Source organism: Grammomys surdaster, unplaced genomic scaffold, assembly GCF_004785775.1.
Source record: "Grammomys surdaster isolate TR1022 unplaced genomic scaffold, NIH_TR_1.0 125581, whole genome shotgun sequence".
Taxonomy (NCBI): Eukaryota; Metazoa; Chordata; class Mammalia; order Rodentia; family Muridae; genus Grammomys; species Grammomys surdaster.
In genome coordinates, this window is record NW_021620427.1 from 748,631 (window position 1) to 768,789 (window position 20,159).

Consider the following 20,159-nt stretch of genomic DNA (forward strand, 5'->3'; position numbering starts at 1 on the left):
TGTGTGTGTGTGTGTGTGTGTGTGTGTGTGTGTGTGTGTGTGTGTGTTGGAGGGGTGTTACACACACACACAAATCCTAAGATACTAAAATGGGTAAAACATGACTAATGATAGTACTTAGTAAATACTGCTTGGGGTAAAGACCAGTTGGGAAGACATGGTATGGCAGAAGTTACAGGCAGGAAGTAGTCGAGTAATAAATAGAAAGTAAGTGAAGCAAGATTAATGTGGTTAATTTAAGGAAGAAATAGAAGTTTAAAAAACGCGAGATTTTAATTCAGGTAGAAAGTAGGAAGAAACAAATTACTAGGTTTTGCATTTTATATGTGTGATAGGGCTAAGGAGAAAACCTTAGTAAACCTGTTGCATGGGTCACGTCCTGCTCACGGTAATGCTGCATACAAAAATGATGAGCGTGTCGAATATTAAGTAGATAACAGTAAGCTGTCCTCTGTTTACGGTCACTGATCACTTTTGTGTTTTGCTTTGTTTTGTTTTTCCTTACATACTTTGTCTCCAAATAGTCGCTGTTTATCAAATCTACGGCCTCTCTTAGATTCTGGAACAATGGGCACCAAGGGACATACTGAAATTATTGTACCTCAACTGACTGAATCTTATAATAGTCACGTAAGTTGAGTAAATCTCTTCTTTTTATATCATAATTTTTGTTTTCATGGAAGAACCAATAAATTTGACTTAGCTTTATCAATCTTGGTTTTAGCTCTGACAGGTTGATACATATGTGCATCTGCATGTTTAAGCATGTTGAACATAGATGTTTAAGTGTGTGTTCACATAGTGGGAACACTATATAGGTGTAGTGGCCAGAGTTAAATGTCCAGAGTCCTCCTCTGTTGTACTCTCTGATTTTTTCCTGACAGGGTCTCTCACTGAGCCCTGGAAATACAGATTTAACTGAACTGACTGGCTAGCAAGTGCCAGGGATCTCAGCCTGTCTCTCTAGTGCTGGGATTACATGTCATACCTCCTCACCCAGCTTTTACATGGGTGCTTGAGAACACACTTAGTTCCTCAGGCTTACATAACTAGCATTATACATCTCCTCTGCCCCTAAATATAATTTTTAGAAATCACCAAAAAAAAAAAAAAGAGTTTAAGTTTCTAACTACCATAGAGTTGAAAATAGCTTTTAAAAGCAATTAAACTTTTTGACTGAAAATAGAACTGTCACCAGAGACTTGAAATCATATCCGTTTTCTGATCTTTTGGTTTTATTCTGTTAGATATTAGCTGGCATATAAGATAATGAGAAACACAAATATAATAAATGTGTACTTATTTTTTTAATCTTTGTATTTATTTACTTCATATCCTGGTGACATTGTTCCCTCCCCGTCCAGTCCTTCCCTCTTACCCGCCCCATGCGCACTCCTCCTCCCTTCTCCTCAAGAAAGAGGAGAAACCCCCCACCCCCAGATAGCAACCAGTCTTGGCATATCAAGATGCCGTAAGACTAGGTATATCTTAAATGTTTGTCCTCATTAAGAATTTATGCCCCTAGCATGCATTATTAGAAATATTTGTGAAACCTAGTAAAAATATAAAGTTGGAAATTTACCCAGAAACTGCCCGTAAAAAAAATTATTCTTCAGTGGTTCTAGGAAGAGTGTGTGTGTATTTTTTTAAAATAGATACTAAAATGTAACATTTTATCCCATAAATGATTTTATAATATTGCTAAAGTTGAAACTGTGGGTCCAAGAAATAATTGTAGGTTTTATAATTTGAAATTGAACAGTTCAAGTAGAATAATTACAGTATATAATTTTTATAAGTATCTGTGTCCCTTGACTTATAGGATATGTTTGGTTTAGTAGAATTTTTAAATTCTTAATGTTCGCTGTCTTCCCATTTTTTTTCATGAAATTCACTGACTAATATATGTAGTGACAATAATATAGTAGATTAAACTGAGGTTTAATTAGAGTATTAAATAGGGGAATCATACTCATGCTGCCATGGGAAGAGTTCACAGTAGAGGAGCCTTTTATTCTATTACATTTGCTGAACTTCCTCCTATTTGTTATTTCAAACTCCTGTAAAACATAATTTAATATTCTTACAGTGCTTTTCATTGAATTATAAAGAGTTATTTGCTCATAAATCAGCAAATTAGAGATGTCTTTCAGTAAAAAGGCATAAATTGAGTCATTTTTGACTGAGTAAACTAGTAAGCTGAGGCTGTACACAAACCTTCTAATTGACAAGGAAATCTTCCGTGGTACTGCCACTAGGAAGACATTAATTATTCCCATCTAATGCATATATTTTCTAGTAAGCTACTAAAGAGTCCTGTCCCCAAATTTTTTACTTTATGTAGAATCTTTGGGAACACTGAGAACTTATATATTAAGAATTCCTAATCACTTTTCTAAGTTAGAAGTAGTCTTATAAAATTTTACATGTCACCTGAATTTTTCTAGAAAAAAGCTTAATAATGTATTGTGATCTGCCATTAGGACATTCTGCTACTCCACAAAAGTACACAATGATAATGAGGAGATTTGTGTTTTGATATGACTTTCAACAGGTTAAATGTCCAAGAAATTAGGTTTTGATTTGTTACCTAAGATGACAGATATGAAAGTGTATAACTGGTCTAATCACACTCACAGTTTAGCCCAATATTTGGTTTTGCTTTTTATTTTTCAACAGCGAGACCCCCCAGAAGAGGAAATACCGTTTTGCACTCTCAAGTCTTTCCCAGCAGCTGTCGAACATACTATCCAGTGGGCAAGAGACAAGGTACAGCTTTCCTTACTTCCTCTCTGAATTAGAAAGGCAGTGTTACAGCTACTAAACATACCTGAAACTGTTTTCCCCTTTACAGTTTGAAAGTTCCTTCTCCCACAAGCCTTCATTGTTTAACAAATTTTGGCAAGCCTATCCTTCTGCAGAAGATGTCTTACAGGTAAAAGAATGCATTTTACTGCAGACCTGATACTTACGTCAGTATAATCTTATTTTCCAGTTACCTAAAAATAATAAAACCTTACTGTAGAAATAGGGAGTGTATAAAAACTTGATCATAGTGAAATGTTCTACTGGGATTCTTGAAATTAAGTCATAAATAGCCTGTTTTGTGTTGTGTTGTTTTAGCTTAATTGAACTCTATAAATTGTCACTGACCTTCAAACATTAGACTTTGTGGTTCAACCAAATGAGGATGTAGTAATAATTATAAAATAGCAATAGATAGTCAGAGGGTTTGGTAAATTCTTTGGGGAAAAAGTTAAGGTCAATTCAAGTAAGAATAATCATGAGTGGACAGTAGTAATCTTACTACTCTCATAAGGCCAACTTCAAAGATAATGCTTTACATTTAATAATATACAACTAAAAAGGTCAACTTTTTATTAACTATTACTCCTAGATCTCCATATACTAAGGACCTCTTTGATACTTAGTATCTTACACTTAGGAAAACATATGAAAATATGTCTTAACTTCACATCTGCGAATTGGAAATGGCTGAGCAGTTAGGAGCACTGGATGCTCTTCCAGAGGACCCAGGTTCAGTTGCCAGCACCCACATGGCAGCTCACAGCTGTCTGCGACTCCAGTACCAGGGAATCTGACACCCTCACACAGAGATACATATAACATAGGCAAAACACCAATCTGCGTAAAATAAATTTTGAAAAAAAGATAAAAACTCAGTCTAAAATTTCAGTTATTATCTCCTCATATTCCTCTTATAATTTAATGAAAGAAAAAATGAAAGAGCAGTGATTAAGCAGGAAAAAAAAAGAATTAAAATACTAAGTCCGTTAGTCACTTTGGTTCTTCCTTTTGGAATGTGTTTGTGCTTGTAATCAAGTATTTTATTTTATTTTTTTGTTTTCCTCGTATTCTAGAAAATACAAAATGGACAGAGTTTAGAAGGCTGTTTTCAAGTTATTAAGCTACTTAGCAGAAGACCTAGAATCTGGTCCCAGTGTGTAGAATTAGCAAGACTAAAGTTTGAAAAGTACTTTAACCATAAGGTAAGTATACATTCTGAGAGATTTAATGAAGGTCTGTCCTCGGCTCATTCATTGTATTACTAATGTCCCTGACTTAAAATATTTGTTTTCTTCCTTCACCTAGCCTTTTAGAAATAGTACATTAACTGAGAGTAAAGCCTAGGCATATGACAGATTTCTCTCTGAATGTTACTAGTTAAAACATTGAGCTTGCACTTACTGGCTTGACTTGTCAGCTATGCACTGAACTGGCCCTATGTGCTAAGTTGGGTTTTGGGTAGCTTTTGTCTCTAGGTCGTATGGAATGCATTAATTCTGTAGTCTAAAGAAGTTTGTTCGGAACAGAAACAAGAGACTGATAATTCAGATGGAATTTTTGTTCAGATTTTGCCTTTTCTAGCCATAACTCATGAATACATTTTATGTTTTTTTTCTTCCACTGAAAATCTAAAATGATTAAGACATGTAGAACACAGTGGGCATCACATAAACCAATCCATAGACAGCATTGAGAATAGGCCAAGGCACATACTCATAAACTAGCTGTTACTCTTTTTTTTTTTTTTTTGATATTTTCTTTATTTACATTTCAAATGTTACCCTTTCTCAGTCCTCCCCTCCCCCCATCCCTGAAACCCCCGTCCCATCACTCTTCCCCCCTGCTTCTATGAGACTGTTCGCCCACCCACTCCTGTCTCCCTGCCCTCACATTCCCCTGTACTGGGGCATCCCACCTTCATAGGACCAAGGGCCTCTCTTCTCATTGATGTCTGACAAGTCCGTCCTCTGCTACATATGTGACTGGAGCCATGGGTCCATCCGTGTGTACACTTTGGTTGGTAACCTTTGGAGCTCTTGGGGAGGGGGGTCTGGTTGGCTGATATTGTTGTTCTTCCTATGGGGTTGCAAACCCCTTCAGCTCTTTCAGTTCTTTCTCTAACTCCTTCATTGGGGACCCTGTGCTCAGTCCAATGATTGGCTTTGAGCTCTGGCAGAGCCTCTCAGGAGACAGCTGTATCAGGCTGCTGTCAGGAAGAACTTCTTGGCATCCATAATAGTGTCTGGGTTTGGGGACTGTATATGGGATGGATCCCCAGGTGGGGCAGTCTCTGGATGGCCTTTACTTCAGTCTCTGCTCCACACTTTTGTCTTCGTATTATCTCCCATGGGTATTTTGTTCCCCCTTCTAAGAAGGACCGGAGCACCCACACTTTCGTCTTTCTTCTTCTTGAGCTTCATGTGGTCTGTGAGTTGTATCTTGGGTATTCTGAGCTTTTGGGTTAATATCCACTTATCAGTGAGTGCATACCTTGTGTGTTCTTTTGTGAATGGGTTACCTCACTAAGGATGATATCTGTTATTCTTACAGTCACATAACAGACTGTATCCTATACTTTTTTAATCCTTCCCTCAGGGTAGGGCAAAAGGACCAAAGAATGAACACCCTGACCCTGGCCCTGACCTAATATCAGAGCAGAGGAAAAACACCCTGCTCCTGACTCGACCCCAAGACCAGGGCCAAGAAGAAGAATTCCACCAATCCCTGAGTTTGCTCTAAGATGAGGCCACAAAAATCCTACCAGTCTCTGAGTACTAAATCCCACCAATCCCTGAGTTTGCTCTAAGGTCAGGCCACAAAAATCCCACCAGTCTCTGAGTACTAAATCCCACCGATCCCTGAGTTTGACCCAGAGTCTGACCACAGAATCCCACCAATCCCTAAACTTGTTGCAAGATCACACTAAAGTCCCACCAATACCAGGCCACCGTAGAAAGCCCCACCTCCCCAAGAAACTATATAAAGCCTGCCTTCTGCTCAGTTCTTTGCTGCTTCTCTCCCATTTACACTTAGGCCCTTACCTTAGGTTATCCTTAAGAGAAAACGTCTGTGAGGGTGTACTTGTGTTTTTATTTCCTATATGGTTCGCTTTTTAGAGAAATGTGCTAAGTTCACTTCTCAAAAAATAGTACTCCTTTCCTTAATATTTCACCTGTTTTAATAGTAATTAATCAGTGTGTTAACAGTTCTGAGGGGAGAGTATCCTGGCAGTTTGGTACCAAGAAATACCACAAAGTCACACTGTACAACAAACCACATGTAAAAGATTTATTGGGAAAGACACAAGAGGGTGACTGACTCTGCTCAGGGGAGAAGCAGCAAAGAAAGTAGGACGCAGACTTATAGGGTTCTGTGGGGGTGCCGTGGGAAAGATTTTCAGGGTGGCCTGGGATTGGAGAGATTCTTTGGCCTGATCTTGGGTTTTTGTCTGCAGAGCAGGGCCCACCTCTCTAAACCCTCAAGGGCTTACAATCAGCACTCTCTTTGTTTCTTTTAAAGAAGTTTCTTCTGAATCATCTTCTGTGATTGTGGGTTTTTTTTTTTTAATGTTGGTGTTTTATTTTTATTGTTACACTTTCAGTGATTTGTTTTGTAGAGGAATAGAGTATGTTCATGGCCACAGTGCTCCTGTAGAAGTCAAAAGGCAAACAACAGCAGTCATTGCCTTCCACCATGCAGGGTGGTGGGGACCCTAGGGCCCTAGGGATCAAACTTGGGTTCTTATGCTTGGCAGCAAGTAGCTTTACCACTGAGCACCAGCCTTGTTTTGGTTGATTTATAATTATTATTATTATTATTATTGAAAAAAGGAACCATGAAAATAAAATTGTCCGTCCATAGCCACCATTTTTTACCCTTCACCTTCGTTGAAGCATTTTCAGTTTACAGATGTTTCATATTCCTACCCTCTTCCAAGCACATCTTAAGCATATAATTTTGAAATGCTAAATGCCACATTTGTATTTGTTTTTATATTTGTTGTAATGATTAGCTAGCTCTTAGATACAAAGTGGTGTATAAGATATTGTAAGAAAGGCATGAAGTAATTCTAAAAGGACTATAGTGATGTGTGCAGGACAGGAAGAGGCATGAATGGATTCATGGCTGACTACAGGTCCCCACTGTGCAGCTTTTAGACTTTGTTTTGATTTGTGATGCCTAAGCAAGTATGTACAGAGGCAGGGTTTTTTTGTTTTGTTTTGTTTTGTTTTAATTTCAAGGCTGTTTTTCTTCAGATAACAAATAGGGATTTTTTTTTTCATTCTTTTTCTCTCTTTTAGGCTTTGCAGCTTCTTCATTGTTTTCCTCTTGACACACGATTAAAAGATGGCAGTGAGTATAACCATTGAAAAGAGATTGTAATATAAAATACTGGATGTGACCTATATTTATTGGAAACAATATTTTATCATTTTACTAGGTTTATTTTGGCAATCACCAAAAAGGCCGCCTTCGCCAATAAAATTTGATTTAAATGAACCTTTGTAAGTATATGTGTATACTTTTACTGTAAATATTTTTAGTTACATAATGCAGGATCTTCAGTGTTAAATAATTTAAGTCTCTTTTTTGTTTTATATTTTAATATAAAATGTTTAAAAGTACAGCTACAAAACAGTTCTTAAAATTAAGCATTTTTAATTAAATCCTACTATTTAATTCTAGTACATTCAGCAATCACTTAATTTCTTTTTTCTTTTTTCTTTTTTTTTTTTTTTAGAATTTCTTATGTGTACACAATGTAAGAATCTTTTCACAATTTCTTTTTTTTTAATTGAATATTTTATTTGTTTACATTTCAAATGTTATCCCCTTTCCCGGTTTCCCCATCCGGAAATCTCCCATCCTCCCTTCCCCCATCCCATCCACCCACTCCCACCTCCCCACGCTCGCATTCCCCTACACTGGGACATCGAGCCTTCACAGGACCAAGGGCCTTTCCTCCCATTGATGTCCAAGAAGGCCATTCTCTGCTACCTATGTGGCTGGAACCATGGGTCCTTCCATGTGTACTCTTTGGTTGATGGTTTAGTTCCTGGGAATAATTTAAGTCTCTTAATCCAAAAGTTAGCAAGTCATTCTAGTAAGCAGAGCCGGCCACTTCCTTCCTACACAGATGTGCATGAGTTTATTTATGTGCTAAATAAATTTATCGTTTGTAATATCTACTCCATAAAAAACTTAAAAGACACTTACTTTTGCCAAGTATTCTCCAAGTATTCTAATAGTGCTGCACATCACAGTATTCCTGGTAACTACTTGAACATAGTATTTTAACATGTGTTTTTGTATCAGAAGGACATTTGGTATTTCCTTCTGTGTTGTTTTAGTCTAGACAAGAACTTTGTTGTCTTAACTCTAAAGGGGGTAAAAATTAATTCTGCAAAATAGAATTTGAATGTAGTTCTTAAGTGTTAATATGAAAGCTGTATTTCTTCCCTACTGACTTAAATATCTTCTTTAAAACTGCCATTCAAACCGCTTTATTTTTTATTTTCATTTCAAAAGGCACCTCAGTTTTCTTCAGAGTGCTGCAAAACTATATGCTACAGTATATTGCATTCCTTTTTCAGAAAAGGTAAGATACTGTCCAGGCTCCAGCAAGTGATTCAAAACCAGAGTTGATTTAGTTGGTGACATCAAAACTTGTGTTTAGAGCATCAGAATCATTCAGTCTCATCTGTTTGTTTGTTTGTTTGTTTGGGACATGGGCTCACACATTTTGAGCCATGAACTAGAACTTGCCCTGAGCTCCAGATCTCCCTGCTCTTATCTCCTAAACGCTGAGGTTATAGGCATGCACCTTCCTGCCCACCTAAAGTCTTTTTTTTTTTGAATTAAGAAAGAAAAATATTTTATTTTGTTGTGTTCCTGTCCTGTCTAGTCATTACAGTGCTGGTAAATAGAACACTAATTTTTCTTCTGAATTTAAATGTTGAATTAATATTTGTGAAAGCAATCATACTGAAGTAATGAAAATATTTATAGCTTTTTTACCTTTTTCTGTTATCCTAGTTAATTAGAGTCAAAAAATGAACCAGTTCATAGTAATTTAAAAATGCTTCATAGGGATAGATTCTCTTTACATAATTTTTCTCCTTTAATGTTAACTTTCATGGATTTGCAGAAGTCTGAAAGTGTTGTCCTGCTTTGATTTCCGTGCCCTTAGCGTCATGCTCCTTCTGTGAGACATCATCTTTTGAGTAATAATACCCAGCAAGCTCCATACAGTATTGAGAGACAGCACATGTACATAGCTTAGCTCTCTCCTTAACTGCATATTAGAGTTAAGTAAATTCTACTTTCAAGTAAACTGATTAGAGAAATATAAAAAGAAAAAGGTCTTAGTTTTTTGTTTTCTTTTTTAATATAGGGTTTTACTAAGTAGATATATAAACCCAACAAGAGTAGCTTCAAACTCATGATTCATCCGTTTCAGCCTCTTAACTGTTGGGATTAGAGACATATGCCCCAAATCTGGATTTGTAATTAGCATAGATGTGCCTGTTAGAGATGAATCTTTCTTGGAAATAACAATATCATATAAAGATCTAGGATATGTTGTTTAATTAGGTTACTAATTAATAGTAATAAATAGGTAACTTTATTACTAAAAGTTACAAATAGTTGATGTTATAAAGGGACCTTTTTAAAAGTAGAGTTAACTTTAGAGATTCAGAGTTCAAAGAAATGTGTTTATAAAATTAACTTCTTTTATGAAACAGGACTTATCAGTGGATAGCCTCATGGACATTCTTTCAGAAGTTAAAGTTCAGGAATTCAAGCCTTCCAACAAGGTAAGTTAGAAGTCTATTCACATAGCTAGTGGTTATTAAACTGCTACTTATAAAAAATCCCATTCTCAGCCTGAAGAATCCCAGTATAAACAGTTTTTGTCCTTAGGGGTATTTTATTCCAGAATTGAAATAGGCTATAGAAAGAGATGCACCAAAGCCTGCTCTAGCTGGCCTGTCACTGGAGCCTTAATCACAGAAGCCTGCCCTTACAGTGAGTGGTGGGAAAGGAAGAATAGCAGCGATCCGGTTAGGTATTTCCAGAACACAGGCAGAAGAGGACTAATAAGACAGATGACATGGAATGGGCTTCTCCGTATACATCCGTGTAGCACTGACAGAAGTTCTCAAGATTTGAAATTAAAAGGAGCTGTGGAAAGACTAGTTTCTTCGGTGAAATAAGTTTAACAGTTTAGGATGAAGGTAGGAAGCTGAAGATAGAATCAGTATACAGTAATTAAGAGCAGAATAGAAAAGTCAATTAAGTGATATAAAATTTCAAGATCTCACTGAGGATTCATACAATGCTAGTACGTGTAATGTGTTCTACTGTAGATTGCCATAGCATTCAAGCACATGGAGCTTTGGTACCATTGTGACACTTGTTTGTGCTGCCAAATAGATGGAAAATTGGTCTAATAGTTATGCCCAGAAAATACCTTAGAAAGCATCAGAACCTGAAAAAATAGGCAGGTGAAAATAGGCAAATTTAAAGAGAAAAAAATAAATTTTGTGTACATAAAGTATTTTTCTTTTTTCTAGACTTACAATATACTATTCTTTTATATACTCTAAAAAATAACCATGAGATAACCTTCCTCAAGGAGATGATATATGTGTAGGCATCCCACATCTTTATTTCATAGAAAGGGATCTTTATAGCCAGTGGATTTTTACATAAGAGGATGAGTTTTCTGAATAAAATATTTATGACATGCGACCTATAAATAATATGATAGTAAATTAAGGACAAAGCGGTGTCACTTCTGTAAGAAAAGTTTCCAGCCCATATTTGTCTTTGGCAAAGCTAAACTAAAGACCAGGAAACATGCTCTAGTATGTTTTCCGGCTTGCATTGCATCTGCTGGTATGTCAGTACAGGGCTAATAGGTTTCCCTGAGCAGTATAAAGTTTTAATATAGACTGTTTTACAACTCCTTAAGATAGCTCGCACTCAGCTATTAAAAACAATGAATTCAAGAAATTCTTAGGCAAATGGATGTAACTAGAAAATATCATCCTGAGTAAGGTAACCCAATCACAAAAGAACACACATGGTATGCACTCACTCATAAGTGGATATTAGCCCAAAAGCTTGCAATATTCAAGATCCATCTCACAGACCACATGAAGCTCATAAACAAGGAAGACCAGAGTGTGGATGCTTTGGTCCTTCTTAGAAAGAGTAACAAAATACTCATGGGAGCAAATATGGAGACAAAGCATGAGACAGAAACTGAAGGAGGGGCCATCCGGAGACTACTCCACCTGGGTATCCGTCCCTTGAGCAGTCACCAAAGGTAGATGCTGATGTGGATGCTAGGAAGTGCATGCTGACAGGAGCCTGATATAGCTGTCTCCTTAGAGGTCTGCCAGAGCCTGAAATATACAGAGGCAAATGCTCACAGCTAACCATTGAGCTGATCATGGGGTTTCCAATGGAGGAGTTAGAAGGCTGAAATTGCTCAAAGGGTTTGCAGCCCTCATGGGGAGAGCAACATTACCAACCAACCAGAGCTCCCAGAGTCTTAAACAACCAGGGACCCATGGCTCCAGCTGTATACGTAGGGGAGGATGACAGTGTCAGGCATAGATGGGTGAGGAAGTCCTTGGTCCAGTGAAGGCTGGACGCCCCAGTGTGGGGTAAATCATGGGTGGGGAAGGTGGTAGTGGGAGGGAGGGTTCGGGCATATCCTCATAGAAGCGGGGGTGGGTGGGTGGGGGGGATGGGATGGGGGTTCCTCAGTGGGGTGGGGGTGGGGAAAGGGGATTACATCTGAAATGTAAATAAAATATCCAATAAAAAAAAGATACCTCGCACTAAAGGTTTAAGGCCAACATGTTCTTGTAGTTCTAGATGTGACAGCCAGAATATTCAGCATAATGGCAGGGAGAAGTTTCTATTTTATTGATTCCTTAGTACATTATAAATGTTTGTGATGTTTAATATCTCAGAACATAATTTGGTAAATTTTTAAAATAAAAAGTACTTTAACAATCATGGAGATATTGTTGGTTTGAAAACATATACTGACCTGGTGGACTGTCTACTGAGTAATTTAAAGATAAATCAGGTGTGGTATATATTTCACTAGCTGTAGTTGGTATTAGCAAGTACTTAAAGGTTATATTATACATTTTGTAAATATTTCCATTTTTTTCTGCATGAATCAGCTATTTCAAACTGTGCAGTTTAAGTCTAATGTAGATTTGTCAAAGTCAAAACTATTGAATATCAACTTCACTTAAGTGTGGAATTTTAAGATGTCTATCACACAAGCTGTTCAGTTTAAAATAAAAACATTTTTCAAACTCCAATAAGAAGAATAAATTATTTGAGAAATCCTAGCGGTCTCTCAGTGACCAAAGTGGAGACCCAGGCTATAACATAAACATGCCAGTATATGGAAATAGATGGTAAACGAAACATCAATATTACTAAGTAAGAGATAAATTAGATCGTAATGATTAGTGATCAGAGGCATTGAGCAAATATTTTCTCTTATGATTAATTAAGTAAGTAAATAAGATAAGTAGTAGTCAAACTTGGATGTAAAGTGTGATAATAGTAATAACGTGGTAACGGTAATAAACATGTACACACGTCTTTAAAGGTTGTTCAAACAGATGAAACTGCAAGGAAACCAGACCACGTTCCTGTTTCCAGTGAGGATGAGAGGAATGCTGTTTTCCAACTAGAAAAGGCTCTTTCCTCTAACAAAGCTACCAAAAGTAAGAGGGACTTTTTAATACTGTGGACAAGGTAGACCTACTTTCCCAAAGAGCCACATTGATAAGTTCAGGGGAGTCATTTTTAATCATAAGAGCTGATTGAGTCATCATAAAGGTTCTGTCTATAACTGACTAAATTCATCATTTTTATCTTCATGTCGTTACCTTCAACTTGTAAAATTTAATTCTCCAAATTATATTAACTCTTATGTTGTAATTCTTAGTGTTTTTATGCTTTAGATTTGACCAGGTCTAAAATCACAAGCAAATAGCTTGTTTTTGAGGAGCAGAAGTTTCAGCCTAGTTAGGCATACTGGATCATCGGGGTCAAGGAAGGCACAGTCTTCCTGAGCTATATGGTGAGGCCCTGTCCCACAATAGAAATCAGGGTATTCCCTACTCATACTTTACGTATAGCTCTCTAGGAGAAAGAATTACATGAAAGTCTTTTAGATATTGTGAGGGGGGGAGAGAATGAGAATAAATGTAGATGAACATGTGGGCTTACACATGCCATGGCACACACAGAAGTCATATGGTAAACCTGGGTACTGGGGTGTTGGTCCTGCCTCCCGTCTTGCTTGAGAAAGAAGCTCTTCATTGGTTTTCTGTTGCATGTGCCAGGCTAGTTGGCCTACAGACTTCCAAGAATCCTGTCTCTGCCTCCCATCTCTCCATAGAAGTACTGGGATTGCAGCTCCACTCACAGTGTCTGTCCAGCTTTTGTGTGGTAGATTTGGGGGCCCCAAAGTTGGGTTCTAATGCTGTGGAACAAGTTCTTTTGCCTACAGAGCCATCTAATTGTCTCAGTTGCTGACTAGGAGTACAGACTGATACCAAAAACACCAGTATTCAAGCTGAACTTTTAATTCTTTAAAAGCAGAGCTAGTTGTTCATCTGCTTCTGTATGCTTACCATCTTTTGTTGGAGAAGTCAGGATTCCTCAAAATTCTTTGAATTCATGTCTAAACCAGTAAAATTTCAAGGAAAAAAAGTGTACTGTTAATAGTATTTAAAGTGATACTGGAATTCACTGATTTACAAGTATTTAAAAAGATACATAAATGACTTTGTTACTTGTCAGAGAGAACATGTTTCAAAGTAATATTTATGTGATTAATTTTGAGTAGTACCAAAGATTTACTTTTACACTTCATTTAGAAGCAAGTAATGTGGCAAATTCCTTTCTTATTTCTCTATTTACTGTTTTTTCATACATTAACTTCTAGTTTAGTGTTATTAAAGTCATTGTTTTCATGTTCATTTCTAACTTCAGTTGCCTTGTTCGTTATTTTTCAAGTGATTAATCATAAAGATTTTTATGATGAATATCTTTATTAACTGAGGAATGCTTTTGGTGGATCCTTCAGCTTGGTAACTTGTATATTTCCTTATTAGAAATCCTATTCTTTGAAAATCATAATATATACTTTGTACATTGCTTTTTACCTCATAAAACTATTACCACTAACTAGAGAAAATTGTGTGGTTGCTCTGGTCAGGTGACCTTCAGATGGCAGTGCTTTCGTTTGAAAAAGATGATGACAGTAATGGACACATAGATTTCATCACAGCTGCTTCCAACCTTCGAGCCAAAATGTATAGCATTGAACCAGCTGACCGTTTTAAAACTAAACGTATAGCTGGTAAAATCATACCTGCCATAGCCACGTCTACTGCTGCAGTTTCTGGCTTGGTAAGCTTATTCTTTTGAAAATGCTTTTGTTTCTCCCGCTTTATACCAACCTTAGCTTGCCATTCAGATTTTAGAGACAAAGGGATAAAAAGTTGAATATTCTAATTTAAATTTTCAAGATATTTCTGAAAAATATAGTAAGGTATATATCTTGGTCCTACATATAAAAATAGAATAGGATATAGTTGTTCTTACAGACAGTGGTCCCAATGACATTTCTTTCCCTTCTGGGTTTGGGACAGTGGAAAGAATGGACCCACCCCAATAGCCAGCTGAGGAACAGGACCTGGAGTCCAGGGGACACTTCAAGATCCCCTGGATTTTGAGTTCAGCATGCAGAAATCCTGAGGTCCCAGAGTGAGTTATGGAATCTGAAGAGTACTTGATTTTGAGCACTCAGAGAGAGGCAGCAGGACAGGCTCAGAAAAGAAGATGAGGCATCCCCATCCTCCCAAAGCACAGAGCTGAGGGCAACAGAGGAGCACCCAAACTTCCTGTCACTTTTCCCTCCAGTACTCCACAGGAGTCTTGTTAGCCTCCATGCAAAGTAGGTCTTCTTAATATTGTGAGTACTTGAGAGTCATTATCATGACCATTTATTATGCTCTCTCTACTCTATTGGTTACCCTAAAGAGTTCGTTATTTATCCCTATATCGATTGGTTTTGAATTGCTTTAGTTTTGTGTTGTGGTATCTGCATTAAAAATAGGGTGGTTACGTGGTGAAATAATTTTATTTTAATTTTATTTATGGAGTAGGCTGAACATACATGAACATATATTTAAATTTAATATAATTCCAATTAAAATGCCATACTTATGGAGAATTATAGAATGTGTAAAAAAAATCATTAAATTGTTGCTGTTTTAGATGTCAGTACTGGTTAACGTATGGGCTGGCTCAGAATTTTCCAGGAAAGGATCACTTTGTTACATGTTTTAGAATATATATATATATTAAAATGCTTTCAAAAACCACTTGCAAAGCTAAAACATGAAAAATGAATTTGGATACTTATTTTCTCTAACATTTTCAAATTCAGATAAAAATATTTGGGCACAAAATTTTAAAATGACATTAAAACAAATAATATACTACTAAATTTTATCTACTATAAGAATAAAATAGTAAGTTACAATTTTTCTAGTATTTACCAAAGCTACTTACTTGTATTAAAACTTCATGTTGTACCAATCGAGTGTGAATATTTTTGTAACTTCATGTTTTAACTAAAGTTTACTTTAAAGAAAGAAAAACATGTTTGAAGTTCTTTTTAAACTATATTGAATGTTCCTTAGAATTTAAAAATATAATAGTAAATTAGTGAAATAATTATGAAAAAAATGTAAAATGTACTAAAAATATACAGATCAGTTGAATAAGAAATGTATATTGCTGCAATCATATAGCTGTTCATACTATTTACAGAGAAATGCTTGCACCTTGGAAAACGGCAAGACCAATTAAGTTCCCAAGTAGTTTTGGACTCTTCAAATAATCAGATCACCTTCTCTTCTCTAGGTTGCTTTGGAGATGATCAAGGTAGCTGGAGGCTATCCCTTTGACGCCTACAAAAACTGTTTCCTTAATTTAGCCATTCCAATAATAGTGTTTACAGAGACATCTGAAGTAAGAAGGACTGAAATCAGGTATGTATGAAAGTCTGTTTTGCTAATATAACAAGAAAGAGATAAAAGTATTCTACCCTTAAAAAGGAAACATACTAGGTTTCATCTCTGTTTCTTCTGTCTTTATTAATCCTTCCTACTATTTCAGGACCCAGTCAAACCTTATGTTGATAAGTTATTTCCAAGTAGACTAGCCAAAGAATTCTCAGAGCCATTCGTATGTCACAGCACTTAGCATTATACTTGGTTCCTAAGTTGGATAAGTGTAAAGCTGTTCTTGTCTGATTATAGTCTTGTCTGACTGAAACGTACAATCTAATTCCACACATTATTACAGCAGGAAACAATTCCTTGAGGTTTTGTTTTTGACATTTTGGGTTGGCCACAGCTAGAATTGTGAGTAGAAGTATCATCACTAAGAGCTAATCTATATTATCCTCATATGTTACTTACAAGAGCCCAAAATACTATTATTCATACAAAATAAAGTGAGGTCCTATGTTTCTGACTTTTACATACATTTGCACACATGCCAAATTACATATAAGCCAAGATAATCATAGTAGCATGTTTATGACAGGCATTGATTTGAGCAATCTAAATGTTCAGTTATTGATGACTAGAACATCTGTACCGTGGAACCCCTACAACTACTTAAAAAAAAAAAGGGATATATACATAAACATGCATAGACATATACACACAGAAAGAAACACCATAACATAGCTATATACCTATATAATATGTAAGACATGAAAAAAAATTGTATGAATGGAAGGAGGGGATCAGAGGGAATGAAGGAGAGTCACAGACATTAGTAAGAAGCACGCGTGACATAATCCTAAACTCATTACTCTGGGAACTAAAGAAGTACTAAAAAGAAAAGGAGGATACTTTGCAATACATACTTGAAATGAGTCACCGAAAGAATACACGAAACACAGATAAAAGTGGTTACCGGTATGTATTGACTGTTTAGAAATGGCAAACCCCACCCCACAACATGAATTTCTAAGCAAATAATAAATAATGGACTGTAGGAAAAGTTTTATTACTACTAATGGGAAAAGATTTTAATGCTCGTGTCCTTGATATATTTCTACAATAGAAATGGAATATCATTTACAATTTGGGACAGATGGACTGTACACGGAAAAGAAGATTTCACCCTCTCAGATTTCATAAATGCTGTCAAAGTAGGATATTTTCATTTCCTTCATTAATTAGTACCTTGAAGTCTGTGATTTCTGTATAATGTGCCTGCTAATTCATGGGAACCTGAGTATGTCGTTGAAACTATAATAATACTGAATTCTTTATCAGGTTTACTCCTGTAAGTACATACGTAGTATTGTTTACAATAAGACATGATAAGAGAATAACAAGAATATTATATATATACTGTATAGCTTATTTTACCTGAGCCTCTGATTTTGTTTTCTCCCTCTGACATTGGCGCTCTCTACTTTCCAAGGAGAAAAATTTCCCTTTTTCGGTTTCCCTTTGGCACATCTGAATTGTTGTTGTACTATGTGCCTTCCATTTAGTCAGTGGTTTTCAGCCTTCGAAATGCTGCCACCCTTTAGTACAGTTCCTCGTGTTGTGGTGATCCCCAACCATAAAATTATTCTCGTTGCTACTTCATAGCTGTAATTTTGCTACTGTTATGAACTGTAATATAAATATCTGTTTCCAATGGTTTTAGGCGACCCCTCTGAAAGGGTCATTTGACACCCAAGGGGCCACAACTCACAGATTGAAAGTGCTGTATTTTGAAACAGAGCTTACTTAAAACAGTAGCACTAGACAAGTCATTCAAGTAATAAAGACAGCTCCTTAAGCAACTAATAGGTAGGTGGACCTGTGAGTGTACTGGACCAACAATTGCTTCACGCGGTGTGCATGTTAGAGAAGAGCTTCAGACTTTCCCATACTGCCTAGAGTGGCATACAGTTCAATGTGAGTAGATTATTCTAAGGGCTGAGCCTGCGGCTTAGTGGAACAGCGTGTGGCTGACATGCTCCTAGCCCTAGGTGCCGCCTCCAATGCTGGGGATGTGCATACGTTGTTCAGTTCTCAGACTTTCCAGTTAATATTTGTAGGCTCTAGTTAACTGAGGGAAGTGAAAGCACAGATAACCACTATAGTCTTTAACCTGTGAAGCTGTTGAAAAGTGTGAATAGTATTTATATAAGCCTGCCCTCGTTTTGGTAGATATAAAACGTTTTTACACATGAACTTTGGATGAGGCTTTGATTGTTTCCTTTGGGTGTTTACTTTTAGGAGAAGTATGGAATTGAGCCGACAATGGTGGTGCAGGGAGTCAAAATGCTTTATGTCCCTGTAATGCCAGGTCATGCCAAAAGACTAAAGTTAACGTAAGTATTTCACATACATGCACAAGAGTGATAAGAATCAAAATGTAAAGTTCATACATACTGAAAAGCAAAGAAGTTCCTGGGATTTATATAAAAAGCATTATTCTTGCTTTATGCCATTAGTAAAGACTGAATATGGCAGGAGGAAGGCCAACAGTGTAACTCTCAAAGAGACTCATAGGATTACACCTTTGTAAATTTGTTACAGACCGATCAAATGTGTACTAAGTAAAAGTAGACCCGTGCCTTACTTGAGAACATAGAAAACTACATTTATAAAATTGAAATACAGAACAAGAGTACAAAATACTGCTTTTATTTACTTTTTTTTTTTTTAACTAAAGATGCCTGTTGTGTGTCAAGCTTTATTCTAAGCATCGGGGATACAGTTGTGAACAAAGAACCATCCTCATTAACCATGGAACACTGATGGCTGGTTTTGTACAGCCATTTTTGCCTTGAGTTCATGAGAATAACGGCTGTGTCCACAAGATAACATGAGACTTTCCCATCCTCCAGCTTTTGTGTTCTCTCTACCCCATCTAGAGTGTTCCCTGAGCCTGGACAGAAAGCTGTGCAGGTGTCCCAGTGAGGGCTGGCCACACAGCCATCACCTGATCTCCACACGTGCAGTTTCCCCATTCACTGTTGCTCACTGTGGACAGAAGTTGTTCTTTCTGACTAAGCTGAAGGCAGAATGTCTGTGAGTCAAAACGTAAATACTTAGTGGTTTGACACTATCCAGTTAGTAAAGTAACAGTAGTAGGTATTGCTTTACACAGAGACATTTGTATCTAGGGCCTACCTCTTCCCTAGCCTTAGATTTTCAATCAAGTTTAAAGCTTGAAGTATGAATTCTTGTGTGGTGAGGCCTGAAATCAATCAGAATGCAGGTGTTTATCCCGATAACAGCCAAACCACTTTTGTACCATTGGGCATCGGGCATATCTTGCCTGGCAGTTCAGTTTTCGCAGCTGAACCCCTAGTGGTCTGTGTAGCACCTTCCCACATGATACAGTCCATCCAGCATTGTGAATCCATCCAGCTCAGTTCTAGCTTCATTCTTTTATCTTTTAGACAAAGTAGGTGGTATCTTCAGCAGTAGGGTCTTATGTAGGTCAGGAGGACAGTCAAGAGAAATGACATTGTTTTAGAGGCCTCTGAGGCCTCCCTGAGCAAATCTCATAAGGAAGTTTAAACAAAAGGTAGGATTTTTGTTTAATAAACTATGGCATGGATTAATGGGTTCAAGTGATTGCCGCACAAGTGTGGCAACCTGAGTTTATTCCTCAGAACCCAAACCCATAGAAAAATAAAAGAAGCTCGACAGTGTTCACACACATTTGCCTTGGCTGAAACTTCTACACATACACAGCACATACACACATGAGTATACAAAATAATAATAAAATTTCAAATAGCTTAGAGCTGCTGGGAACAGCATTATCCACTCATGTATATTCCTTTAAACTCATAGTTTATACTTAGGTTATAAAATAAAATGCATCCATATGAGTATTTGATGGCTCCTTAGATTCAGTGTTAACCCCACACATCCATTTATTACGTCCCTGCTTAAACGTTGACACTCCCAATAGTTCCTGTTTACTTCTCTATCACGTGTTAAGAAAAGCAACTCTCTGTCAAGGCCTCTTTCTCTCCCATCCTCCACCCCCTCCAACTAGCCCCTTCTAACTTCCTGACCTCTACAGGCAGCACATGTTCAACACAAATCTAAACGTTTAAAGGTAGGCTCTGAGTATGAAAGAAGATATGCATCATTTGTCGTTTTGAGTCTGGGTTACCTTACTTAGTATATTTTCCAGTTCTATCCATTTTCTGTAAATTTCATAATTGCATTTTGTTTACAGAAGAATAACAT

General features: G+C 36.9%; 1 protein-coding gene across 1 annotated transcript in view; it reads left to right on the forward strand.

The window, feature by feature from the left end:
* The window catches only part of Uba6 (ubiquitin like modifier activating enzyme 6), a 62,536-nt gene that overhangs the window by 34,405 nt on the left and 7,972 nt on the right, over positions 1-20,159 (forward strand). Inside the window, exons 20-32 of the mRNA XM_028786802.1 lie at positions 525-630; positions 2,680-2,769; positions 2,855-2,935; positions 3,882-4,010; positions 7,110-7,161; positions 7,250-7,313; positions 8,338-8,407; positions 9,555-9,626; positions 12,458-12,575; positions 14,078-14,271; positions 15,793-15,920; positions 17,008-17,095; positions 18,183-18,277. Of these exons, the coding sequence (XP_028642635.1) occupies positions 525-630; positions 2,680-2,769; positions 2,855-2,935; positions 3,882-4,010; positions 7,110-7,161; positions 7,250-7,313; positions 8,338-8,407; positions 9,555-9,626; positions 12,458-12,575; positions 14,078-14,271; positions 15,793-15,920; positions 17,008-17,095; positions 18,183-18,277 (1,287 nt within the window). The remainder of the gene's footprint in view (positions 1-524; positions 631-2,679; positions 2,770-2,854; positions 2,936-3,881; positions 4,011-7,109; positions 7,162-7,249; positions 7,314-8,337; positions 8,408-9,554; positions 9,627-12,457; positions 12,576-14,077; positions 14,272-15,792; positions 15,921-17,007; positions 17,096-18,182; positions 18,278-20,159) is intronic.